The 27,898-nt window shown below is 41.8% G+C and overlaps 2 protein-coding genes across 2 annotated transcripts; one reads left to right on the top strand and one right to left on the bottom strand.

Annotated features, from left to right (window-relative positions):
• Positions 1–9,763: 9,763 nt before the first annotated feature.
• dpp7 (dipeptidyl-peptidase 7) lies at positions 9,764–13,590 on the top strand (the record flags this gene model as incomplete). The annotated part of the gene is made up of 13 exons (XM_080852371.1): positions 9,764–9,984; positions 10,303–10,432; positions 10,529–10,668; positions 10,904–11,067; positions 11,306–11,441; positions 11,569–11,650; positions 11,879–12,045; positions 12,159–12,219; positions 12,425–12,543; positions 12,819–12,975; positions 13,105–13,169; positions 13,291–13,361; positions 13,476–13,590. Exons 1-13 carry the CDS (start codon positions 9,904–9,906, stop codon positions 13,588–13,590), a joined length of 1,488 nt encoding a protein of 495 aa, XP_080708497.1. The 5' UTR covers positions 9,764–9,903.
• A 2,130-nt stretch (positions 13,591–15,720) lies between these two features.
• man1b1b (mannosidase, alpha, class 1B, member 1b) lies at positions 15,721–24,893 on the bottom strand. The gene is made up of 14 exons (XM_080853198.1): positions 24,674–24,893; positions 23,804–23,961; positions 23,382–23,490; positions 23,146–23,264; positions 22,484–22,623; positions 22,103–22,200; positions 20,956–21,135; positions 20,613–20,761; positions 19,147–19,335; positions 18,690–18,880; positions 17,694–17,814; positions 17,210–17,404; positions 16,897–17,028; positions 15,721–16,663 (listed from the first exon to the last, which is right to left on the bottom strand). Exons 2-14 carry the CDS (start codon positions 23,903–23,905, stop codon positions 16,445–16,447), a joined length of 1,944 nt encoding a protein of 647 aa, XP_080709324.1. The 5' UTR covers positions 23,906–23,961; positions 24,674–24,893; the 3' UTR covers positions 15,721–16,444.
• Positions 24,894–27,898: the final 3,005 nt, after the last annotated feature.

Raw genomic sequence — 27,898 nt, 5'->3', positions numbered from 1 at the left:
CTGAACTGCACATGGTTAGCCTGGCTCCACATCAAAGACATACAGCATCAGTGCGCTCTACTGCCTGTCAAGATCCTCAGACGCAGGAACAGAAAATTAAGGGAGTGATTTTTTTTTTTTTTAGGCTTTCAGAATGTGGCAGGACGTGTTCGCTCCAGTGTCAAGTAAAATGTGAAATAAAGAGAATCACTGCTCGTGGTCCACTGGCTGCACACGACTTATGAGAGGGTGCTCCACCCCATTTACACCTGAATTGTGTGAACTGAATTCAGTTTATGTTTCAATCTATGGTACATACTCTACGTGTTAGATAAAAGTGATACGTGTCTGTGGTTTATTTGTTCGGGCAAGTTATTTGTTCCTATCAAAATTAAAAAAAAAACTTTTGCACAAGCTCGTACAGCAGGCCAGTCTAACCCACATTTCACTCGAACTGTGTGTAAAACACGAAAAGCTGGCTCCTCCTTATAAAAATGGGTTTGGACTTAAATTATTTAATAATTTTATGCAGATAACGTCCCTTTCATAATTTGATACAACCCTGCATCAAGAGATGTATCCTGCTGTGTTTGTGTACAGTTCCAAATCCCCAGAAGAAGAGGCTTGACTTACTTTTTGACCTGGTTTAGATTCAAAGCACCTTAAGCCACAACATGCCTTTTATTCCTGGTCACAGTACATTGAAGCAGCAATCAATGTTTAATTTGAAAAGAAAGGCTACCTCATGGCCCAGAACTCATGTAGACTGGTGCACACATAGTCTTGATACTTACAATGTGCTCTACATTTTTAAATATATAACATGGCTGCCGTTATTTTGAATGTCTGGGCCAGATAAAAGCCTAGGCGTATCAGAACGGGGGAAATATGCAGTAATACGCTGATAAGAGGCAGACAGGAAGACTGAGTAAACCATTTTGTCATTTGTGTTAAAATAATCTGTAGTTTGTGAAAGGATGTTCTGTATTCACTGGTTAATTTGCCATGTTTAGAGAGACACAATAAATGTGTGAGCAGGATGTTGTTCTATGCAACTGCTGACAAGAGTCAACAATCTATTTAGCAAATGGCTAGAAATTAGCCGTGCAATGTCAAGAGCGGTTGTTCATTTTGACAGCATTGCTGCACGATGATGTCTTGTCATCTGGAGACATTTAAGAGGCAGCTACATTGATACTTGATACTTGTGTAATGCCTTCATGTGGTGGGAACCGTAGACACATCTGCAGTTTGCATCTGATTTGGGTCCAATAGGAAGTGTGCTATGAGGAAGGATAAGAACCAGTGATGGGGGGAGGGGGCAGAGATTGAGCTAAAAGAAAGATGTTACCCATGTTCAGCTGTGCAACAAAAAGAGAAAGTGAAAAAAACAAGCTACTTTGTATTGTGACGTCTGTGTTCATCTTCTCCACAATGCCCTGGAAGGAAGCCAATCATGACACCCACTGAAGATCATGATTAGATTTGTATTGAGGGTGTGAAGATTGTACGGCTTGCAGCAATTTTTCCCTCTCTCTCTCTCTGTCTTTTTCCTCTCACTTTATATCTCCCTCTTCCGCTCAGCAACAGTCGTGCATCAGCTCACAGATTTAGGGAACTTCCTATTCAGTGTTGCATGGTCCCCAGCATGCAACTTGGCTAAGGTGGGCACTTATAAACTTTGAATCAAACACGGATAGGCCTGCGAAAGCATCTTCCGCTCTCTCTCTCTCACACACACACACACACACAGCCCACCACAGCACAGATCTGCTGGGAGTTCAACCATGCTCCTTTTCTGTGATTTTGCTAACCAGCCAAATCCAACCTTGCAGCCCCTCTTTTTTCTTGCCACTTCATGAGAAATGCGCTAGAACAGCAAAGGACACACCAAAGCTCTGATTGACTTTGCACATTCCACAGTCTCCAAGGTTTATAATTGCATATTAAGGATGCCTGATGGAGGATGGGAATGGCACTCTGATAAATAGTGGTGTCAGTATGTTATCAAACCTGAGTGGGCCCAAGTAGACACCTCTGCTGTCACATTTTACAGCAAGGCTAGCAGGCAGTAAGCCCCTCCTTTTGTCTGAAACTCACACTAGCTGTGACCTTTAGCCTCTCAAGATGTGGAATAAAAACATGAACTTACACTCAAACAAGCACTTGTTAAAAAAAGAACAAACACATACAGTACACACACACACACACACACACACACACACACACACACACACACACACACACACACACACACACACACACACACACACACACACACATACACACACACACACACACACACACACACACACACACGCACACACGCACACACACACACACACACACACACACACACACACACACACACACACTAATGGCTGTACACAGACCTCAAGGGGATCCAAATCCAGCATAAACCCACACATGGCCATTACAAATAGCATGGGCAGAGCCACATATCTTTTTTAAATGATCCTTCGCAGTGCTGGTTCTCTGTGGGTGGTGCATAAGTGAGCTTTTGGCTTATGAGGCATTAATAAGGGAAGACTGCCAGTTCTGGCTGGCCTCTAGCCCACTTACATTCCCAGTCTGGGTTGTGCCTTTGGTTGACTTTCAAGAGAGAAGTACAAGGCCGAATCTCGATTCTTACCCTTGCCCCTTTTGCTTTGTCTTGTCTTTGTCTTAACCCTAGCACTTGCAAGTGTAAGGGCCAAGGGCTGAGATCTTTCCCCTATGAAATGAGACGCCACTCGGTTTCGGGTACGTCATGCGTGACTGTATGAGCTATGAAACTAGCGATTTAAAAAAAGTCTAATGAAGAACATGGTTGCAAATATATATGTATAGGGGAGAGCGGGGTAATGTGAGACATCGGGTAATGTGAGACACCCCCTGTATCTAGGCTAAGGAACACATTTTTGGTCAAATGACAATTATGTTTTCAAGCCATTCCCATTCCCCCCTTGCCATGAAGGAGAGGTTGGTGCTGGTGCTGTGGAAAGTATGTTTTTGCACAAAAATGTGTTTTTTGCATGTAAAAGTAAATTTTCTTGATGTGAACTAAATCAACTGTTGTGTCAAAGCAAATTGATTCAGGTAGAAAAACTTATATCATACATGTTGATGAACTTCCAACATATAAAACCATGTGATTGATGTTGGTGAAGATTAGCCTGAAATGCTTAGAGATGTTGTTTTTTCTAAAAAAAAAGTGGCTGCGGGGTAAAGTGAGACATATGCTGTGGGGTAAAGTGAGACACTGTTTAGAGAGATCTAACCCTGGCAAAACACTCCCCATCTACCAGATTGCAGGACTTGTGAATGAGGCCTTTTTGTCAGCAGTGACACAACGGAATATCTCTTCTGGATTCAAGTCCACTGGGATATTCCCATATAACCAAGCTTTTTTCCCTGAGGAAGTGTTTGCACCATCTCTGGTGTCAGACCGGCCAAATCCTGAGCTGAATTCCACTGGTCCATCCACTTCAGATGACTGTAACCTTCGCGTCGGGGTGCCGTTCGCCCTGTCGGGGCTTATTTTCACGATAATGACCGGCGTTCCATACATTATCCCTTACAAAATGAGTACGAGGCTGATATTCTAATCCAGCTGGGTCTCTGGGTCCTGTGTTCTGAGTCCCAGGCTGTTCTAGCTGGTTCTGATTATGGTCCTATGCCTGTGTTCTAATCTAACTGGTCATTCTAAACCTGATTGTTCAAATCCTTGATTGTGATTGGCTAAAAGCCGTTGTAAAATCCAGCATTACCTTACAATTTGACCTGATTACATTCCATATTACTGCGCAGCGAATGGCAAGGAATTCATATAGCGCATTTCATACCCAGTGTTCCATCTGGCTGTTGCGTTGCTTCAAGGGTTGCGTGGCAACGATTTATTTAGGAACTATAATTTTTAGTGGCGGAAGAATGACGGTTTATCATTAAACTGTTGTTTCTTAAATTGAATTGTCTTTAATTATGAAACCATATCAAATATGTGTAGTAACAGGTTTAGAAAAGCAATAAGCCCCGCGAGTCCGTGCTTTGCGCTGATTTTAGAACAGGTAAGGGGGTTTAACGGCACTCCGCTTCGCGTCGTGCCTAACAACTCCCTTACCTGTTCTAAAATCAGCGCAAAGCACGGCCTCTTGGGGCTTATTGCTTACTTCTATCTGTCATTTGAATGTTAACAAAAACATTTTTAATTATATTATGTTGTACATGATTTTGTTCGGAGTTACTTTCAAGTGTTATGTTAAAATGCTTAATTGACCAATCCCCTTGATTCTGTTACTAGTCCGATATAGGTTTTGGAATGTGTAGTTGTCAAGCTAGCTGTCAGGATTCTTACTGTTACAACATGTGTTGTTATGGTAGTTTTAAAGTGGAAAAAGTAAGTGGATCACTTTACCCCGTTGATTTCTCTGGTCTGTCTCACTTTACCCCTAAGCTGGGGTAAAGTGAGACACAAGACCACTTTTTTTAAAACAATCATATTTTCAATGCCCTTTGTCTTGAAGACATTCTGATGATTTCAATTGCTAGGAAACATCCTGAATAAATGGGATATGTGTACATTTTACTGATACATCAATTAAGCTCGCCTAGAGGAGAGCAAATGTAAAAAATGTCTCACATTACCCCACTCTCCCCTACAACTGTGTAGAGCACGAAACAAGACTGTCGTCATTTTTAAATTAATTATAAGCCAAAAATACTTACATGTAGTGTATGTAGCATGATAGCTGGCAAGCTACCATATAAGCCAATGGAGTGGTGGTATAGGCGCTAATTGTATCCTAAAACTACCGTTTGAAAGCTTCAGTTAAGACCTACAATACTATGCATCGTTCGAGTAGCACATTTCAGATCAAACCGAGTCATTATAAACATATAAAAAGTTGTGTAGATAGCTTTATTCATGTAAAATATTCCTCGCTTTAAGCAGCCATGTTTTTTTGAAAATTCCCGAGCTGGTTTCGCGGTGTGCTCTGGGATAGCCCTTGGAGGAGCAAGGTAGCTCTCCGATCAGCTTAAAAACGAGGGCCATACACCATTTAATCTTACCCCTTAATCTTGATCAAATTGGGTATTGAGACACCACTAGCTCTCACATGAACGCGCAACTTCAAGGGTAAGGGGAAAGATAAGGGGTAAGGGGAAGTATTGAGATTGGGCCTAAGTTTGCTGATGTCTTCTTAGATTTGCTAGTGCAGTGAAGCTTTTGCCACATAAGGTGTACGAAGATGTACAACCTCTCCCTCGAGTGAATGTGCTGGTGATCTCGAAGGGTTCATTGTACTGTGAAACTCTTGCCAAGCTAATAGCAGGTTGATTTTCTGGCTGCAATTTTTTGCCACACTGGGAGCAGGAGTATAGCCTCTCTCCAGTGTGAATGCACTGATGCAACTTTAAGTAGGATCTGAAGTGGAAGCTTTTCCCACACACCTCACAGGAAGATCTTCTGGATTTCTCCCCCGTCTCTGTGTGTGACATGGTGTTCTGCTGGACACTGCTGACTGCCAGGGACCTAAAGGGGGATGTGGAGGATGGGGGAAGATGACTCTTTCCCTGGACAACAAAGACACACACAAGCATCAACATCTTTCTCACAACTCCATCTGTCAACATCTGCTATATGAACTATACTACCCTCTCTAATCATCCATGTAGCTACAACTGCATGGACTCCCAAATTAACTACAAGCATGAAAAGTAGAAAACAGCCTGGTGGTTCTCCGTGGAGCGGGTTGGACGCAGGCCCATTCAGGACAAACCAAATGGAAAGGACTGACACTGCGATGACAAACCAGCAATAGATCCTGAGGATTTGTGTTCTGCTGATAGCATTAACCGAAGGCCGACATGGGCCTGCAAATTCGTTAAGGGAAGGCAAAGTAAGGCAGAAGGAACCAGATGCATGGTTGCCCTGCACTAGCAGGTCAGTCAGGGAGGAATCATAGCCAGGCAGCACTGCAAAAGGATCAGAAAATGACGGAGTTGTAGGAAGAAGTCAAAGGTAAGCTTTTTCTGGGATCCCTTTCTGTGACGCCTGAGGACTACTGGGGAACAACAGGACTACAGGAGAACGACATCAAAGACAAATCTCAGCGACAGCCAAAAGGACGTCCCCATCAGCTTCCCAGGGCATATGCCCAAGCCCAATTAATTAATTTGACAACTTCTTCGACACCAGTTGTCAGACGGCAAGTATCTTCAAGGATTTCCTGATTTTGTGGAACAGCTCCAGATAGTCAAATGTGCAAAATCAGATCTCTACTTACCTTTGAGGCCCACAGCCTCTCAATCTGGAAAGGAATCGGGGGAAAAAAACATCTTCTTCCCAGTGGATGGAGAGAAAACCCCACTGTTGGTGGAAAACCCCATGTGAAGTGTTGGGAGGCTGTTCACTGCTGTCTTGTCAAACATGCACATCACAACTCCATGTCTGATGTGATCAGCTCTAAAGATGGATGCCAAAGCCAACAATTACATGTACTGGGCCTTCTTCAGTGCCTCTCCAATACAGCCCTGTTCAGGAAGAACACTCTCACACTCCAACTTAAGTGTCTCTGCTTGGGCTAAAAACAGGAAAAGGTGAGAACCCTCTTCGACCCACGAGATTCATCTGATCTGAAACACCAGTTTTAAAACGTACTTCTTACGATGCTGTCTGGTCCCAAGTTCTCCCGCAGTCTTTTATTGCCTGAATGATGGGGTAAGTCACCTTCTCATTATGAGCTTTTCTAAAGCTGGACAGAAACACATAAAACAATGTTCACTGCCAGTAAAAGCTTTTGCACACCCCAGATATTCACTTTTCCCATTTATTTTATACAAAAATGTATGTTAAGCACTTAGAGGTTGTTGAGTGAACATCTTATTATGGTAATTTAAGCCCGCTGAGAGAAATATCCATTCTAACATTACAATTTTAAGGTGTATAACAGTGCATGTCTTCAATGGCATCATATATTAGAGGTCAGTCTGTGATTCTGGCACGCAGAATGGACAGCTCAACCATGAGGGCTGTGAATGCCATGCTAATGCAGCCTCAACTGTCCGCAGATGACTGAGTGAGGAAGGGCTACAGGGTCATGTTTGTTATGACACAAAACAGCTCCTTGAGGAGCCCCACATTTCAGTCCAGAGCCCCATTAATTTTACACCAGTCTTCTCCATACCATTTTCTCAGTTCTTTGGCCTATGCAAGTCTATTGCTCTTGTTAGGAACCATCTCCCTGCCACAGCCCTGCATCCCTCAGTCTTCTGTGCACAGCTAAAGGGGCACAGTTAAAGGGGCACGAATGGCATTCGTTTAACTGCACAATGATTTCTGGTGCAAGCTGTTGGCTTCTATTAACGTTTCTTCTGCCTTTCACTTAATAAACAGCATGACATGTAAAGCACCTCTACAAAAGGTGTGTAAAGGGGTGTTCCTAATCGGTTAAACATTGCTGTCATCTATGTGCCACAATAATGGATATGAAAGCAAGGCTGGACATAAATAGGATAAAATGTAAATTAGTGCTGAAATGAAACAATTTTATTTTAAAAACCAAGTTGAACTATTGCATAATTGGACATACAGTACATGTCATGAGGTACTACTCTCCACTGTAGTTCTTCACCCAAACTTGGGTGTATGTGCCTTACTAAGTAAATACTAATAAGTACTGTTAAGTAGTAGTGCACTGTTGTTTCTTAAAGGCATAGTCCACGATTCTGCTGAAAGGTTGTGGATGTTTGAGCAGAGAACCGGAGTTTTCTTTAGCACACACAGAATGGGCAGCTACAAGCAGAGGACCAGGAGGAGCAACTTAGGGTATTGTATAAGAATCGTGGACTGTACCTTCAAGTATAAGTAGTTTGCACCTTAACTCTGAATGGGAAAAATAATAAAAATTCTCTCCTAAGGGTTTCTTTAAATTTTCTATGGAAGATTTCACCCATTCCCCTGAATCAAGACTACTTGATTACTATACATTGGACTGTGAAAAACTGTGAATGAACCTGCAGAGGCTGCGAGTACCCACTATGCAGTGGTCTTGTTTGTATTCATGTTTCTACCCAAGTGGAACTACATTTTTGTGTTTCAAACAGGGTATTTGTTCAAGACTCAGGGTTATTATAACTTATTCTACCGTCTGTAAGCACACCATTTTGCATTAGCCCAATTAGTAACCTTAGAGTGCATTTTCCCACTGCTGAAAATGACTATTGAATTTAGAGAGTATTTGTTTCAGCTGCACATCTGCTGTGTTCTCGGGTGATTTCTAATACAACACTTGAGGATGCAGGTTGGCAACTTATATAGAAGCCTCTGCCATGGGTGTATGAATGGGTAGATGTCTGAGGCATTCGTCTGTAAAGTGCTTTGAGTGCAGTATGAGTTGAAAAGCGCTATATGAATGCAATCCATTTACCATTTACTTACACTTCCCAGACTGTAATAGACTTAGTTTAGCTGTGGATGTCTTTTCACAATCAAGTTACAGAACAGACCCCATTGCACTTATATGCGAAGTGGCTGAGTTTGGATGCAATAACAGGTGATCCCATCATCGACCTAGCTGCGCACAGGACAGGTTTAGCAAATTTGGAAGTGACTGGTTTATAATATGAGGGAGGATACTGTCAGTACTGTCAGTAGCTGAACATGTTGTAGCCCAGGTGAACTGGTTCGAAGAGCAGGGAGATAAGTGGCACCTGGGTACCAACAGTACCTGCACTGGGGAACACATGTACCGTGGTCCTGTGGTTCATACATTCTTTTCAAAACGAGTCTTAGTCAGGGTGCTTGTTGTTGCTGCAAGGTGGCCTTTTCTGAAACAAGAGACAAGCTTATGTAATAATGATGTTTAAATGTGATTTTCTTTACGATAATGTTGGGTTCTACTGCGACATACTGTAATTGTTGATATCTTGCTAATGCGTATTAGATGTGCCACCCCAGAAAAGGAGAGGATGTGGTGATTTCAAAAAAGAAAACCTGTCCAGGTGACCATCATATTCCATGTCATAGTTCTCAATCACACTATTTTCAGACGATGATCTCATACACCACAGGCTCTTACACTCCAAATAAAGCAGTCAAAAGTACAGTTTTAGGATGTGGAAATATATTTCATAATTAATTATATGCCAATATTAAATCAATGTGATGCTTTGGAGGGGCAACAATTGCATTGCCAATGAAAATGCATTTGCCTGATTTAATGTGACTTCTGGTATAAACCACACCCACTTCCAGTCTTCTATCTGAATACAAAGACTGAGACAGATCATTGTTTTGGTTGAACAGATACAGATAATGATGTTGTTGTACACCTTTACCTCATAATATGTTCTTTTAGTGTCTTTAGTCTTTAGCCCATAACTTAGTTAATTCAGTATTATGACTCATGATCAGTCAGTATGAATTCAAATATTGTTCTTCAGCAATAAGGCCCTGGTTTGAAAAGCAACTTTTTAGATGTGGAGGTTTTCAATAGATTAAATGGAGAAATAAAACCGAGTTTTGTAATGAGATTCGTAAGATGAGTCTTCTATGTAGTTAAATATGTAGTTAACAATACAACAGCCATATGTCGAACAAAACGTTGAAACATTTGCCAAACAGAATTATTTTAATTAACTTTGAAGTGACTTTTATTTTGATGCTTTCGCCGACTGTTTCGCGTATTGTCACTAGCTCCACGGAACTGTGGGAGGCTAGCAGGCTAGCGACTCATTTTTGTCTGCAAATATTTCACAAGCAGTTTGCCACCTTCCGCTTCCCACAAATGTAAATTTCACATGCAACAGAGTTGACAATGATCCTTTTTCACAGTGGCAAGATAAGTTAATCATGTGACACCGTTCACATGACACAACGTCGCTGTCACCTTGCTTTAACAGGCTGATTTTGCTAGCCAAGCTATGGCCAAGATGGTACCGACATGGTTTGTTGCGACTTTGTTATTTCTTTGTGAGGCTCAGGGATCCCGTAAGGTGGTTCAGGTAAGAATTACAGGCTCTGTATCGATTCTTATATATTTCATATTGTAATGTGGAGTTTGATGAGAATCAGAAACGTTTTGATCAATGTGCAGCAAACTCTCATGGACCTGTAGGTTTTTTGAATTTCAAAACGAAAGGTCACTAGAAAGAAACGCAATTAAACCAGCCATAGCCTAAATACAATGCCAATGTCGTGTTATGCTGTCATGCATATACAATCTTCTTAAAAACATGACATTGTGGTTCTTCCATTGGTTACATTTAATTAGATGAACTGAACTGAACTGAACTCTGTGTTATTGTTTTTTTCTCCGCCAGGGGGGTAATACCTGGAAGCTCACTGATCCCAAACCTGAGTTTAGAGAGAAATACTTTTCTCAAATTGTGGACCACTTCAATTATAATTCCATGGGGAATGGGACGTATCTTCAGAGATACCTCATCACAGGTGAACTTAACTTATAATCAACCATATTCAACATTTTGTTGATTAAATAAAGAATCAGTACTGCTGTAAACTATTTCCTTGTCGCTTTTCTTTTAGATCAGTACTGGAAGAAAGACTATGGGCCCATCTACTTCTACACTGGCAATGAAGGAGACATCTGGGCATTTGCCTTAAACTCTGGCTTCATAACAGAGTTGGCTGCTAAGGAAAGAGCACTGGTGATATTTGCTGAGCATGTAAGAATATGTCCTCACATCATGTGACTGCCCATGCATGACTCGTGATTATGACAAAGGAAGGAAGTCACTGAACTCTGTTGAAGGATGTATTGTTAGGGATGCTTGGACATTAGTTTCCTCGCATGGCTTAACTCACCAATTCAATTGTCCAGTCAATGTCTAATTAGTGTCATCCAGATTTAATGAGTTTGAAAGAGACATTGTTTTAGTGACACTGTTGTCTCTGTTGTAGAGGTACTATGGTAAATCACTGCCGTTTGGCAAAGACTCCTTCCACATCCCTGAGGTGGGGCTTCTGACGGTGGAGCAGGCCCTGGCAGACTATGCGGTGATGATCACTGAGCTGAAGAAAGAGCTGAATGCCCAGGCATGTCCAGTCATTGTCTTTGGTGGGAGGTGAGAGAGCCTTGCACTCACTGTGAGAAACAGTGTAGTTGTGCAGCAGGACTTGTATAACAAAGAAACATGCCCAATAGCAAAACCAATCAGCTTTGAAACAGAAAACATAAAGTGGATGAAATATTACACTCCAACATTTCCACTTAGCAACAAAACACCATAATTCATCCGTATCAATAACAGTGCACGCGCTTGGATTGAAACTCTATCCTCTGAATACTTTTTCTGTCCACAGTTACGGTGGAATGCTGAGTGTCTACATGAGGCTGAGGTACCCCAACATTGTAGCCGGGGCTCTGGCTGCCAGCGCTCCTATTTTGTCCACAGCGGGCATGGGGGACCCAGCACAGTTCTTCCGTGACGTCACTGCAGTAAGTTCTGAGCTCTGGAAGAGTCATGAGCTACTGCTTGTTAACAGCTCAATAGCTATGGAAGCCGACTGCCTGTTAGTCGGGAGGTTGTCGTGGTCACCGACTTGTTGTTTTTGTTTTTGCAAAGGATTTTGAGAATTGTGACCCTTCCTGTCGGGATGCAGTGAAAGGAGCCTTTGAGAAGCTGCAGACTCTGGCCCAGCAGGAAGGTATTTACTCGTCTCCTCTGGACTGAGTTCAGTAATTCATGTGATGTATGTACAAGCTTTCAGATGGTGCTTTTATTTTACCTTTTAATGACCACAGGGACAATCAACAAGACGAAGGGATCAAAACAGCCAGATTTGAAACAAAGTCTGAATGTGGTTTCACACGATGGACCTCATCTGTGGGTGTGTGTCTGTAAAAGTACGGTAATATGCAAGTTGTGTTGACAGATTACACTCGGATACAGTCCGAGTTCAGCTTGTGCAAGACTCCATCATCTGCAGCGGACATCCATCAGCTAAACGGTCTTTTACGCAACGCGTTCACCCTCATGGCCATGCTTGACTACCCCTACAGCACAGCGTTCATGAGCAGCATGCCGCCGTTTCCTGTCAAGGTGCAGTAGCTTTGTCCACCAGAGTGTCTTGCTACCACAGAATGTATCATCATCATTACAGCTCAGGTATTTTCCCCCTTGACCTGGAGCTGCCACTATCTCTTATTTTACAGGTGGCCTGTGACACTATGTTGAAAGGGGATGGCTTGATGGCTGCCCTTAAAGATACTGTTGGTAAGAATAGTGAGGGCTCTTGTGATCACTTAAAGATGGAAGGTGGTCAATGACTTGAAGGAAAATGCATTGTTAGAGTATCAAAAATACAAAATTAGAACTAGTGATGTGGTCAGAGGATCTGGCCTTTTTTGGTCATGTATTATGCATCAATGAATTTCTCATTTATGGCATGTTTACCTCTGATGACCTCTTATTTCCACAGGTATTGTGTACAACTCCACGGGAAAACTGACCTGTCTTGATATTTACAATCTCTATATTGAATGTGCTGATCCCACTGGCTGTGGTCTTGGCTTCGACAGTTTGGCTTGGGACTATCAAGTGAGAATACAATTCCAGCAATGTGATTTACCGTGTTTGTGTGCTGTGTTTGAGGTCTGTCCAAGCATATCAGTGTTTATGAGTTCTTGATGTGGTTAGCCAGATTTGTGATACTGTGTTGCTTCAGTTATGATTATGAACATATAAAGAAACAGTGTTTCATAGGCACTGACTGATGCCTCCTGTGGGATCTTTTCCAAGTTCTGTTACAGCATTCTCATTGTTCTGTGGAAAACACATTCACTGAAATGCCTTATCTATTATCTTTTCCAAAGGCCTGCACCGAGATTGAAATGTGCTTCGAGAGTAACGGTGTGTCCGACATGTTCCCTCCGCTGCCGTTCACCCAGCAGCAGAGAGAGAAGTACTGTGCTAAGCGGTGGGCTGTGGTGCCACGGCCTGGCTGGCTCAAGACTCAGTTCTGGGGCGATGGTAAGGATCCGGTGCACCAGCTATGTGTTTCAGCAATACTGACTGAGGGGATCTGTGGGGCACATCAAAAGGCCCTCCCAACACTTAGCATAATGAATAACCTGTAATCCTCATACATTACCTCCACAGCCCTGTCCACGGCCAGCAATATCATCTTTTCCAATGGGGATCTGGATCCATGGGCAAATGGAGGGGTAACATTAAATTAGAATTTAGATCTAATTAATTCTGAAGCGCATAATTGAGTTGATAATATTAAGTAATGTATATTTAACTTGACAGCATTTTGTGCAATGCAATCCTTTTGAATTGTAGGTTAGGAAATCTTTGAGCTCATCCCTGATTGCAATCAGGATACCTGAAGGGGCTCATCATCTGGACTTGCGGTATGTATCATTTTAGCGTTTTGTTTTTTTAGTAAAGAAAACACAAGTGTTCAGCTTTTATCTGTGTGGTTTGAATTAGTTGAATTCCTACTGACAAAAAAATATTTTTTTCAGAGGATCCAATGTAGCTGACCCAGACTCTGTGATCCAAGCCCGTAAGAAGGAATCAGAGATCATCTCCCAGTGGGTGAAAATGGAGAGGGGCAAACACCAGGGCCGTGAATTATAATGGATAGACAAGAAATACCTGGATTTCAGAGATTGTGAATGCTTGTTTTATTGTTTTTTGTCAATCTTTTTTTCTAATAAAAGATATTTCCTTTTGCATAATATTGTCACACATTTTATCTATTCAAAGTTTTGAATGTTTTGCTTTCATTAAAAACACATAACTGTACAAATCTGACAAACCACTATGGTTAGGATTTTTTTTTTTGCTACTGTTATATTTTCCCTGTCTGACAAAGACGAGTAAATCACAAAGCAGATTAAATCAATTTGCAATGAAAAGCTGGGCTCCATAAATGGGAAATGACAGCTACGCATATAACGCAAGGAGGTGTTAAAAAGAAATCTAAGCACCAGATGATGGATACAATGATGATGGTAAAGGAGAACAGGAGTGGCAACACCGTTCGCTGCTCTAGATTGTGGAGCATGTTGGATGAACAGATGGGAGAGGGTTTGAAGTGTGAAGAGTTAATATGCATCAGCACACAGGGCTCTCCTGCAGGCAGTCTACATGACCATCAACTAGAAGCACGTACAAAGCCATTGGTTGAGAAACTGGTTTGGAAATACAGTTGGAATTAATCTAGCATGAGTGTTGAATATAATAATACCAAATTGAAGAAACAACAAAAGCTTAAGGGTTCCTTTTTATTCATTTCTTGACATAAAACATTTGATATGTACATAGCTTCATACAAAGCTGATATGACATAAAAATACAAGACACCAAACCCAGGGTCTCTTCTCCCGGAGGCACAAACAACCTCATATTAAAGTTACCAAATTACATTAATATTACAATCGACATGAGGGAAACAATTTATCTGGTAGACATTACTCTGGTACACAGCTCAAAGAATGAAATGTTTCTTCCTTTAGGTCCTCCTTTAGCAAATTAATTAACTGGCAATCATTTGAAAATAAACAAGAAAAAAAAAGTCTGGGCACATCTGGTTTCTGACTAATGAAAATGATGGACTCGTTGGCCTCGTACACAAATTCATCATTAATGTAGTTACAGAGAAGGCAGAGAAGAAGCCCTTAAATATGTGTTTTTTTTTGTTTTTTCCTCAATGTAGCAAACATTAAAAAAGTACAGTGATTCAAACATTCAAAAATATACCCAAGAGGAACTTTTTTTTTTACAGATATGTCAAGAGTCAAATCTACTATACTTTTGCAGTGTTGGTCAGTGGACTAAAAAAATGCTTTGATTAATAAAAAATGTACTCCTTACTTGGAGTCATTCGCAACTGAATACCTCCCTTCAGTTCAGGATGCCTATCTTGTATCTTAATGTTTTGTGTCCCACCCTGAATCAGAATTCTTTAAATTGAATATTTATAGCAAACAATAAAGTCTGCGTTCTGATATAATTTAAAATAACATTTTTAACACAATCAAAATATACAAACAACTTTTGACAATGGTTTCCATACGGAATATCTTCCAATGCTGTTTAGAATTTTGTGAAAGGCACAGGTGTAACAAGTTCTCAGTTAGATCAGTCATAGGAGATATGGACTAGTAGCTTAGCCCTTACAGCTACAGCTGAAATAAATTAAACATTTTAAATCATCCTCTGGGAACTACCTAAAAGCTGCATCAAGCTGCATACCCAAACCTGATTACCATCTCTATATCCTTTTCTCAATGAAATAGAGTACATGTCAAATTTAAACATTCAAAAACAAACAACCTATTAAACAGAAATGTCTCACCACCTCGAAATACAGAATGTGCTGAGATTAATTTCCAGTTTTCATCAGGAACGAACTTTGAAGCTGGAATTCTAAATTCCAGGAAAGCAACAAGCTAAACAACATGGAATCACAAAAATACAGAAAGGAAACAGATCATATTCCCTGTACTTTGTACTGAGAAGACATTCATGATTTGAAATAGAACTCTTAGGTTGATATGGTCTCTAAAAAGTAGTAACTCTTGGGGGAAAATATAACTATGGATTGATATACAAATACACATCAAAACGGCACCAGAAAAAACTAATAGTCGATCCACAGACTGAGTTTAGGTAATCACAGGAATGGCAGTGAATGGTGGAAAACATTACTCATCTTAATACAGAAATAAATAAGTCTGTCAAAATCAAATCAACGACATTAAGGAATGTAAAGTCTTAAATACTGTGTACTTAAACGAAACCCTACAGATGTCCGCTACAACATTAGATGGACAAACATGGACAGACAACAACAGAAAAGCACATTTAGGTTCACACAAATGAGATAGCAGCACATCCCTCAAACTCAACACCACGCCCTAACAATCACCTGGTGCATATAGGCTTTGTAGAAAACAGATTCACAGTTAAAAAAAAAACCATCATTTGTCTTCCCGTGGTCATTTGAAATCAGAGCCCGTGTTCTAACGGATGGCTGGAAAGTATTGTGATTGGGTCCGCTTTCCATCCGGCCGACCCCTCTAGGACTTCATGACATTTCTAGTCTTCCACTAACCGGATGCACCAGCCATACTTCTACCAGAAAGAGGGGTAAATGCAGCCTACTGCCTGTAGTAAGCACCTCTCAGCTATAGGCCCAATGACAACATGACAACTTACTCAAAACACAGCATGATAAACTTCCACAAGTGAACGTAGCACTTTGAACTGCTTGAGATCCATTATCCATTATTTTGTCTTTACTCTTTCACATGAGGCATTAATCCCAGAGAGAAAGAGAGAGAAAGAGATAAAATAATAACCCTTGTGAGACGGCAGTTTTGCAACAAGGTTATCAAAACAAAGAAAAATAAGCCGAACAGTGGTGCAGTCTGAGCCCTGAGATAGAGGTGTGAGAGTTCGTAAGGATCCCTCCCCCTCACGCGCGTCAGACCGTAGCCCCCTCCGTCTGAGGCCAGATGGGCAGAAGGTGGGCTTCGGTGTTGAAGACGTATTTGTCCAGGCTAATGAGGTCAAAGTTGTCAGAGAACAGCAAGTAGAGGTACTTCAGCGTCTCTCCCAGGAAGAAGCTCTCCATCTTGTCCCGCGGACTTGGGTACTCGGGATCTCGGACGTTGTTTATAGAAGTGTAGCCACCTGTAGGAACCTACAAGGGCAATAAAAACAAAACAAATCCATTCTTCATCTGGTTAAACCTACGAGTAGCAATAGCAAAACAAAGGTGTAAACACTTGTTACTGAAGACCTGAGAAGAACCTAGAATTCAAATTAATTCAATCACACAACCACACACAAGATAAAAGGTCATAAATATCATGAAAATCTCAAGTCTGTCGAGTTGTTAGAAGGAAAATGAAAAAAAATGGATGTTAAACTCACTCTAGTATACTTATTGAAGTTCTGGAGGATTTCCCATCCCCATCTCTGGTACTTCCTGTCCTTGGTCAACCTGTACAGGTAGAACAGGCTCTCCACTGTCTCCGGCCGCAGGAGGTTATGTCTGTCTGCAATCTAATGGTAGAGTACTTAGTAGGTAGTACAGTGTGGAAGCAAGTTACCTTCGTGCTGCATGATACACATCCTGCACTAAAGCAAAATGCCTATTTCCCAAAGGGAAATGCATGAATTGTATTGTACACCAGTCTTGATTTAAGTGATGATTAATATAGTTATGGATATCAAAATTCCCTACCTTGACATCGATGTCCTGAGCACTGCCTGAGTGTGTGTTGAAGTGGACAATCTCGGGGCTGAGGCCTGTCTCCATCTGGACGTACATCTGGTAGCAGCCCTCCATCAGCTGCTTGGCCAACTCCAGGTGCTCTGCTGGCAGGCCGTGGTGGTGGCCCAGCGCCAGCGTGCCGGGCAGAAAGCAAACGAGATGGTCCTGAGAGTGAGCAAGAGAGAGAGGGAGACTGAGTGAAAGATCAGTTTGTATTACCAATTAAACACAAGTCTTCCAGAGTCATTTATGAACACAGTCCCCCTCCCCTCTCGCACCATTTCTCCCACATCAGAGCCACATTATCAGTGAGTGTAGGTGTGTGTGTGTGAGTAATTAATTGAAATCAGACAAAATTAGAAAAAATCAATGATGACATTAGCCACTGCCAGAGATCATTCCACCTGTGAAAAGAACAAATGTCAAAGGAAACTTAACAGAACTCCAGACCAACCATTTTGGAACTGAAGTGGCCGTGGGAGAGCTCCCCAACAAACATGAACCCAGATGGAGAGGAGCGGTTCAGAAGGTGTTTCTTCACCCCCTCCAAAGCCTGCAGGTAGTCCTCCAGTAACCTGCAGGGACATAGCAACCAGCCTGATTAATGGAGTTTACACCACCCTTTCCCTTACTACAAGCACAGGCAATCACGGAACACAAAAGGCGGTTTTAGCTTTGTAAAGTGCAGGGTAACGGTAATGAAGAAAACATTTGGTCGGGACATATTATGACAGCAAATAATTGAACCACTTGCTGAGGAAGAAAAAAGCAAGCTTAGTATGACTTCAAAATGAGTACAAAATGTGACATCAGTCAGCAGTCTTTTTCAAGGCATTGCTTTTGTGACTGTCCAATATGAACCAATATGATATGCTGACAGTTAAAAAGCAACAGTTAGAAAGTGACAGATGTGACGCAGTTAAAAGCAGGTGGCAGCAAAGCGGACAGATGCTAAAAACAGCCACAAAATATAGCGGAGAGGATGATGAAAGCTACAGGAGGATGAAAGCCTGACAAATAGTCTACAGACAGTATCCAATCTGATGAGACAAAACTACAGGCAGCCAAGGCAGAATTGACATCAAATACAGAGACAAGAATTGCAGGATATGCAATCCAAGTTTGAGTCCTGAACATCTAGCTGATATATGCAATTCATAAGGGCTTCATCCACCTCCTTTACAATTAGCAAATGCCTCTCGATAGAACAGACTGTGTATGAGTAGGGTGCAGTTGGGTTAACCATGATTGCCATTCTGTCCAATGCTTTCAGACTGATGACTCAATGCTTGGTGGGGAGGCTGCATACGCCAGAGCCCAGATGAGGCTTTAAAACGCATCTCACCAAATGAAGTGCCGTCACCTCGGGCTAAGAGACGGGCTAAGCCGACAGGGGGGGGAGGCTGAATGTCACGGTGGAACGATCCTGAACGGCGTCGTTTGAACTCACTCGGTTTCCTTCTTGCCGCCCTGGATCCACTGCTTGAGCAGGTACTCATAGTAGCTGTCGGCGCGGGCGCCCAGCGTGAACACGCCCAGGTGGGTGAACTGCCCACTATTGGTGTTTATGAACATGGGCACCAGGCCGTCCTGCTTGCCCTCCAGCTTGTGCACCCGCTTCATGACCTCGTTCACAGCCATCTGGGAGGTTACAGTCCAGCAACACGTGAGTGAATCCTAGATCGCATCTCTTCATCGTAATGGTTTTAACTACTCAGGACTAAATATACTTCTCTTGTTTAACGTTTAACACACTTAATGGTTTAGATTTCAGTCAACAAATGGACAGACACAATGCATGATTCTTTTGTAACGTTAAATAAAGAGGACTTTGCATGGTGGTCACTGGAGACAGAAGGCTTGGGGGAGCTTAGGAGTCACAGTCCATAAAGGTCCATCATTCCTACCTGGTATCGCGGTTCCTTGGTGAGGCGACTTAATTCTCGGAACTCCAGCTGGATGCTGGTAACCTCGGCGACCGTGCTATCAGACGTCCAGCGGGGAGGGTGTGCTGTTCCTGCCCCAATGTTTACATCCGAGTATGGAATTTTGGAAGGTGTGTTGAATGCTGGCATCAACCTGGCTCCAATGTCAATCTGCAAGGGTGTTAAAGCAATGTATAGTTACAGTGGGAAAAATAAGTATTTGAGCCCCTGCCGATTTCGCAAGTTTGGCCACTTGCAAAGAAATGTGTTATCTAGAATTGTAATGGTAGGTGTATTTTAACAGTGAGAAACAGAATATCAACAAAAAAATCCAGAAAACTGCATTTTATAAGATTTATGACTTTATTTGCATTTGATGCAAAAAATAAGTATTTGAACCCCCAAGCAAACAGCAAGAATTCTGGCTCCCAATGGTCAGTTATGTGCCCAAGAAGCACACAGATTAGTCCTCATTAGGTCTAACAAGGTATACATGATCTCAACTGGTGACCTGTATAAAAGAAACCTGTCCAAAGAATCATACTTCACACCTTCAACCTCACCACCATGGGCAAGACCAAAGAGTTGTCCAAGGACGTCAGAGATAAGATTGTAGACCTGCACAAGGCTGGAATGGGCTACAAAACCATTGGCAAGCAGCTTGGTGAGAAGCAGATAACTATTGGTGCGATTATTCATAAATGGAAGCAACACCAAACAACTGTCACCCGCTCTAGGTCTGGGGCTCCATGCAAGATATCCCCTCATGCGGTATCGGTGATCATCCGAGAGGTGCAGAATAACCCCAGAACTACACAGGGGGAGCTTGTGAATGATCTCAAGGCAGCTGGGACCACAGTCACCAAGAAAACCATTGGCAACACACTATGCCATAATTCTTTGGCGTACTGCAGCATTCACAAGGTCCCCCTGCTCAAGGAAGCACATGAACAGGGCCATCTGAAGTTTGCCAATGAACACTTGAATGATTCTAAGGAGGATTGGGAGACAGGATGTGTTCAGATGAGACCAAAATCAAGCTCTTTGGCATTAACTAGACTTATTTTTTGCATCAAATGCAAATAAAGTCATAAATGTTATAAAATGCCGTTTTCTGGATTTTTTTGTTGATATTCTGTTTCTCACTGTTAACATACACCTACCATTACAATTCTAGATCACACATTTCTTTGCGAGTGGCCAAACTTGCAAAATCGGCAGGGGTTCAAATACTTATTTTCCCCACTGTATATACGTCTTCTTCATTAATTTCCCCTTATACATTCATATCTGTACCTTTGTTTTCATATCATTCCCCTACCCGAAGTAAAAGCTGCTTCAATTTCATCATTCCGAATCAATTTAAAAACCCTGCCTCACTCCGAGTAAAGTGTGACACAGACACGAGTGTGGAGGCACCCGATGGCACCCGGCTGCCTCTGACTCACAGCTTTGTCGAGAAACAGCGAGTCCCCCGTCAGATGGTACGTGCTGAGCAGGCCGCCCAGGATGCGGATGGTGCTCTCAAACAGATTAACGTCCACATTCTTGTTGAAGGAAAGCTCTGTCGCAACCCACTTCTTAGCTTCTTCAAATTCTACAGGAGGAAAAAAAAAAAAACACTCTTGAGTCTTTCATTCCAAAAATAACTTTCGCTTGGCTCACCCAAAAACAAACTGTCATTCATGTTGTTTCCTTTCTAGTAAAACCTTTCAGTAAACAGGAGTCATAAATAGATGTCTACCCAGCTGCCAATCCAAGCAACAATTTAGGCGAAACACTGTTTTTTACCTTCTTTTAGGTCCAAGATCCACATAGTGTCCAGTGAATCGATCAGGGTCAAGCCCAGGCCAAACCACTCTCCATAGGACTTGGAGAGTGGCTTTAGCTCGTCGTGGCCCCAGGCAAACTCTTTGTATCCTTTCCAGGCGTGCCTAAATGCCTCCTTCACAGCCTCCAGTCGAACCGACTCTGAAACACAGATGCACCAGCTGGGGCTTGAGGAGAAGCAGGACTCATTCTACTCTATGAATAACACAGCAACATAGAAAACCCACAGTACAAGGTACATATAGCTGGACTAAAGCAAAGCTTGATGTTATTACCGAACTATAGAACAACTTGGTTTCAAGGCATAGCATTGAAGATGTCACAGCTCACTGATAGAAAATAATGTATTTTTCAAAAATTACCTCTCTAGGCCCATGATTAAAGGAACCACAACTAATTAACCCTTGTCATTAATAGGCCTGTTTTATAATGGGTGTGAATGGGAACAAGTGCGACCCATTTTGGGGCCTTTGACATTTGTAGAAAAGCTTGTGAGCTTATGTCACACAAAAAACCTGCACCGTCTCGTGTGTTCTTACAGTTATGGTTGGAAATATATTTAAGCAATAAGCCCCAAGAGGCTGTGCTTTGCGCTGATTTTAGAACAGGTAAGGGGAGTTGTTAGGCACGACGTGAAGCGATACCTGAATACCTGAAAGATCTTTCAGGTATTTCCAAAAGTTCCTTTGCTTGGCTAAATAATTCCCTTGTAACACAATGAATTAGAACTTCTCAGCCAATCAACATTCCGCTTCACAATAGAGCCCTACGACCACCTCAGCTTTCAAATCTTGGAACCCTTTATGGGTGAGCACTGTTACAAGCAGTGATTCAGCATGAGGTGTTTCTCAGGAGACACTGTCCTAAGGGGTACCTGACCGATCCATAGTGCAATTAAACTCCAACAAAAAGTGGAGGCCTCCTTTGGCCCCTCGGGACCTATTTGATATTTAAACGCCGTCAGCAAAACCTACAGATGCAGCTTCCCTGGAGGAGGCTACCTGCTACCTGCCACCATTCCATAGTGTTTCCCTTCCATTCATCCAGATTTTTTTTTTCTTAAAACGTGTCCTTTTTCATTAAGGTGTGAACTGTAAGCAAGACTGACCTGGCTCCAAGAAGGCTGTATCCTCTACTTCTGCATCAGCCTTGCCCTTAGCAGCAGAATCTGTCACTTGGTCCGCTTCAATCATGGCTCCACGCCAACTGCCGGAAGGATGAAAACACACCCAAACGACTATTAGACTCTTTACCGTTATTGGAACTGTGAATTAGTATTGATTCTTTACATGCATCACATGCGATGCAATGTAAGGAATCAGTCACCTGTACTTTCCTTCAAAAGGAAAGGATGTTTAAAGTTCACAGTGACCAGACCTCGCTTAATACAACGTCCCCCTGGGCAAAGTGTTACTTGCAACAAATAGGACAGCACTTGGATAACACGCATACATTTTCACGGGAACAGATCAGTGTTTCACAGTCTCACCTTACAACTGGTTTCCCATTCTCCTCTGCTGCATTCTTTGGCTCAGGCTTCCCTTCGGCCAGCAGGGCTGATGACGAGTTCCCCTTCTTGTGCTGGCGGTTCTGGAGCAGCGGCGGGCCCCGCTTGTTGGGCACCTTCCTCTGAAAGTCAAACAGTTGAAAACAGGGGGTGTGAGGGAGTGGCAGATGTAAAGCGTACATTAGGAACCGTGACTAACTTTTCCATGATTTTTCAAGGACCAATGACATTTCCAAGACATTTCAAGATCGTAAACAAAATTGCATACTTTACTTTAAGGGTTGGGCCTAATAATTAACAACAACCTTTTCCATTCCTTTTCTATTGAGCTAGTAATAAGGCATGTCAATTGAAATTGAAACGGAATAGTGCTGCAGACATTCGCACAGCGAAACATTGGAAAAGTAAAACATAATTAATTTCATTAGAACAACATGTCCAACTAAATCAAATTTCATAACTTTCCCAAAACTTTAAATGAATATACTGAATTTCACATGACTCTTCTAGGCCGGGAAAGTAGGATTTTACAATTCCATGAACCCTGTGAGACCTGTCTCCCCTCGGGCCTGAGAAAAGAAGGCCAGACTGAAATGTAGGCTCCCTCAGTCTTCTGCAACATTCATAAGCTGTGTCAAACTGACCTCAGAGGGCGGCTCTGGCAGAATGAGCCCAGGCTGTTCCTGCAGCTCCAGGACGAAGGGCTTCAGACCGCTGTCTTTCTTCAGCTCCGCTTCCTCCCTCAAAGCTCTGTCTGAGAATCCTGAAAACAGGTGGGGTTGAAAAGAAAGCAGAGGAAATTTAAATATGCACTATGATGAGTGTGCACATAATAAAATGTGGTGTTTGTAATCAATTATGTTAATTCAACCCAATTTACCTTTCCAGCGTTCTGTTAGGGAGGGGTATGTGGCGACGCCACAAATCAACAGCAACACCACAATGAAGAGGATCAAGCTGCGCTGTAAACGCGATAGCTGTTTCCATTTCTAGATGGAACAAATCAATTTGTTACACATGAAAAATGTATCTAGTAAGTCTCACACGTTGACAGATAGAGGCAACAACTATCTACAGCACACACCCACACAAACAATAAAAAAATAACATGTTTCAGTTTGGCACACCTACTGTGTTTCTTTAGCCTAGTCTATAGGCGAGTAACCTTCACAAATGTTCAAGTCAGGGGTAAGAAAGAACGCATGTGACAGTAACGGTGCAAACCCATGAGCATCTGATATGGTTTGCATGCCACCCCTCCCAATCATTCTAAGTGTACAGGTGAGAAAGCCAGTAACTCACTCTCCAGCATGACTGTCGCCGCCACTGCTTTCCATTGGCATAGCCTCTTCCCTGCTCGATAAGGTTTAAGGATACCGATTCCTTTCTTGATGGCGAGAGCATCTCTCTACCCTTTCCAAGGAAAGATCATACATACGGTGACAAGAACGTCATGCGGGCTGCAAATGAAAGAAAACGAACAGATCTGAGGAGCGAACCACCCACCACAGAGGGTGGTACCTATCAGAGCAGTGTGGCATCAGTCGTCATCTAACGTTACATAGATTTTTAAAGGATGACTTACAACATGTTAGTCAACATTCAAACACAAAAGGAGTGGTCATGGTCATGACAGGGAATTATGTCCATTCTTAATCAAACATAGGGAAGACAAAGATGTCACAAGGTTTATCTTTATAGCTATCCTGGGTTGATAAGCAAAAAGCAGCCTAGCGATTAGTAGCTAACCACTATTAAGGTTTAAACCCAGTAGCAAGGAAAAGACTGGTAAAACAAGCATGCATAATGTTAAATATCGCTAGTCCTAAACAACCAGTTGCCAAACTGGGTTAAACATAGTTAACAGAAAGAACTGGACCCTGAACAGCCAAGTCTAACTTCCTTGCTGTCAGCTTCCAAATACTGCTCACAACTTCAGTCAGCCATCATATCCTGGCTAGCCCAACTTGTGTGTCATTTTACTTTCAACAAACTATAACGCGTAACGTGTAACCCAAAGTACTGTGACTAAGTTAACGTTCACTGTTCACTCAAATCACTTGCATACATTTTTACCATAGCTTGCTACCTAGCTTTGAACACAAACTCGTTTGAAAACACAGCCTTAGCTTGCTAGTTACGTTAGCTAGCAATTTAAACTGGTAACCTTACCTTTACGATGCTCCTCGAAGTTTCTCTCACACGTAACGTTAGATAATGCCCAAATCATACAACCAATTCCACAGCTGGCCGTCAGACTCGTAGAGTAAACAATGGGGTTACAAAAACCTACGCATCCCTTAAGCCAATTTCAAATGTCTCTGGCATGAGCTAACGTTAACTCCCTGACAACTTCGTTAGCTAACATTAACGCTGCAACAATATTTTTTGAAAATCGACACGATCCCTTTGCCGTCAACTCGAGAAAAATCCATTGTGCTTGTCATTGCCATAGCTGTGGTCAAAACAACATGAAGATTTAGGCCACTTTAGAGTTTAAAAAAAAGGATATGTTCCGTCAGTTTCCCCTGTACGATTCTGCCTCATGAAGTTCAGCTCTAACGTACACACTACAGGTTTATGTCTTATCAGCTAACACTTGTTCTGTAGCTACAATGTAACACCAGTTCCAGTATGCTATGCCTCGCTTCATGACAACGCCCCCTCTGTTCACATTAAGGAAGTGTCTAGCCGTTCGCTAACCTGCAATCAATCTAATCTGCCCTTCTCTCTCTCGCTCTCATTTAAACACATTGTTTGCAACCTATTTCCTTTCACAAACAAGTGCAATGTTAATCCGGAGCTCAGGCTCACGCTGAAAGCTCAGTATAGTAGGCTATGTGGGAGACACGAAAAATAAAACGTACCTGCACACAGCTCGGTGTTTATTAAATGGGAATTCAGTAGGAACAGGTGTAAACTCAGCAACTCTATCCTTTTGAAATATAAAAATTAGTTAGACTTAGTGTAGCGTTTGTTTGACAGGAAATGGTGAAATAGCATGTAAATGCCTGATATAGCAATCTACCAATGAATTTGGGCCTTTCAAGATAATACTACAGAAGAGGGAGAATTATGTTATCAGATGGCACCACAGCTGACATCCCTTGACAGTTCTAAAGTGTTCTCTAACCTTGAAAGTGCTAAGCATGAGAAAAATACATCTTAACCCTGGACATGTAACACCCTGTAAACATCTTGATGGCCAAAATGTATCATCACCTTAGGTTTTTTTTATTACTACCGCAAAAAAACAAACAAATAAACAAAAAACAAAAAAAAAACAGTTACAAGATTGTATCTGCCATGCCATTTATTGAGGTTAGGAGATGGTATGATGTCTATATAAATTACCAAATGGACCACACCATAAATTACAGTAAGATTAGAAAAATATAACTAATATACATCTAAGAAAATGACAGCCCAAAACAAAACAAAACAAATACAAATACAAAAGAAACAGTATTGTCTCAGCCAGCTAAGGCAACCACATCAATGTATACTTCATGCAAAACTTTAGGGGCAATTATTCTGTATGTCCAAAATCTGGATCTGATCCATAAGTGATGGGAAACAGCTTAAGTTGAAACATGCCATGTCAATAACAAGGTGGGAGTAAGGTAGAGAACATTGATTGCAATGTCTAGGCATAAAAGCTCCTACTTTTATGTTTCATACTCAAAGAAACGCAATACAGGTTTGTACTAGCTTTAAATGTACGTCTTGGAAAGTCTGGTGATCTGTCCCTTTAAAGCTTTTAGATGTCAGTATGAGAAGAAGATGTGTTTCAGCCTTATCATATACATGTTACCCTAAATGACGACAAGGTATGTGTAAGACAGAATTTACTAATCTTGTGCACAGACTGGGTAATATAAAAGATACCTGAAAAAATACAAATGACCAATCTATTTGAGTTAATAATGTATCATGGCAATACCAATAGAAATATTAATTGATCAGTTAATAATGTATCTTGGCAATGTCAATAGAAATATTAACTGCAGTCCCAAGTCGATGTAAGTGGCACCTGAAGCACTAACCTGTGCTTGTGAAGAAATGTTAATAAAGGGGTAAATGTTGAAAGTTGGACTCAAATCAGAATGTGTGGAATGGTGGTGAGGTTTCGTATTGTTCATCAAAGTTAGCCGTGTCTCTAATTTAGAGCACATTGTTGGAGAGATCTGACACAGATTTGTACACAGTTTTCTGGTCATGAACATACCTGATGTAAAAAAGGAAATCCAGCACTTGATAGTACAAATAATCTATACACAATCTAGGCAAAATAACCATAAACATTACCAACATATAAATAAGCACCAGTATCAAGTTCTTAAAGCCTTTGTAAACAAAACCATGTGATAATCTACTTAAACCAAAATGTAACTGCCACCTGAAAAGTAAGACAAACAGTTTAGAATGTTCAATTGCCATTTCCTGCTGATATACATGATTTCCTGGTCCCAGACAGTACAAAAAGGCATCCTTGTGCTGTTCCTTTCATTTTCTGCTGTTTCCTAAATCCAGCTCTCCTCTGCTGGAGGGCCAAATGAAAGGCAGTCCTAAACTCAGCTGTCCTCCTGGCCAAGCGTGTGCAATTGGTCCTAACTGAAGCAAACAGGCCCAACGGTGAAGCTGAACTCCTCGATGAGGTCACTGTTGCCAAACAAAGCCAAGTCTCTGATTGGTAGGAGATCCAGGTCGTTGGTCTCAAACTGGAACACAGACTCCTGGGATCCAAGGTCAAATGCTTCAGCAGGCTGTCAGATGAATGAGAGAAATGTTTACTTAACGAAGCAGACAGTGTTTTTTTATTGTGTAAAAAATGGCATATATCTGAAGAACGATAGATTGTTTCTGTTTCCTCTCTGTATGTATGGGTGTGTTGTTATGCAGATGTTGGCAATTTAGAAGGCAGAAAGAAATCGGAAAGAGAAGCTAAGGGTGCAGAGCGCACAGTACTATTGAAGAACACTGTTTATATAGCCAGCCTTTAAAGTTTATCATTAGAAATCCAGATGCATTTTTTTTTATAAAAAAAAGAGAAGCTTGCTGCACCTTTAAAAGCATTAAAAATAATAGTTAAGGCAATGTTGGGACATATGATAAACGCAAGTTTAATGTGAAACAACATACCATACAATCACGTAATGTCCCCACATAACTTTGCCTCCTTGTGTCAGCGAGGAACTTAATCTCCCTCTCTGTTGTTCCTTGCCTGCTGCCTGGCTGGCAGGTGAAGGTTATGTTCTGGCTAGCCAGATTGCTGTTGAGTCTCAGGAATCTCATCTGCACCACGCTGCTCTCAGTGTACTCAAACTACCACAAAGGAAAGAGAGGATTGTTTTTACAAACATCAGATCGGAGTTCAGAATAAACACAACAGGGTAC

Source organism: Sprattus sprattus (assembly GCF_963457725.1).
Source record: "Sprattus sprattus genome assembly, chromosome: 15".
NCBI classification, from domain to species: domain Eukaryota; kingdom Metazoa; phylum Chordata; class Actinopteri; order Clupeiformes; family Clupeidae; genus Sprattus; species Sprattus sprattus.
The sequence above is the reverse complement of the archived record's forward strand: the minus strand, read 5'-3'. Positions and strand labels throughout refer to the sequence as shown.

Coding starts and splice junctions, on each gene's coding strand:
- man1b1b (XM_080853198.1), bottom strand. CDS start 23,905: ATGCTCTCGCCATCAAGAAAGGAATCGGTATCCTTAAACCTTATCGAG. Junction 18,881..19,146: donor CCAAGGAACCGCGATACCAG/GTAGGAATGATG, acceptor GTAACCTCCCAG/ATGGCTGTGAACGAGGTCAT. Junction 17,815..18,689: donor GGCGGCAAGAAGGAAACCGA/GTGAGTTCAAAC, acceptor ATGTCCCTGCAG/GTTACTGGAGGACTACCTGC.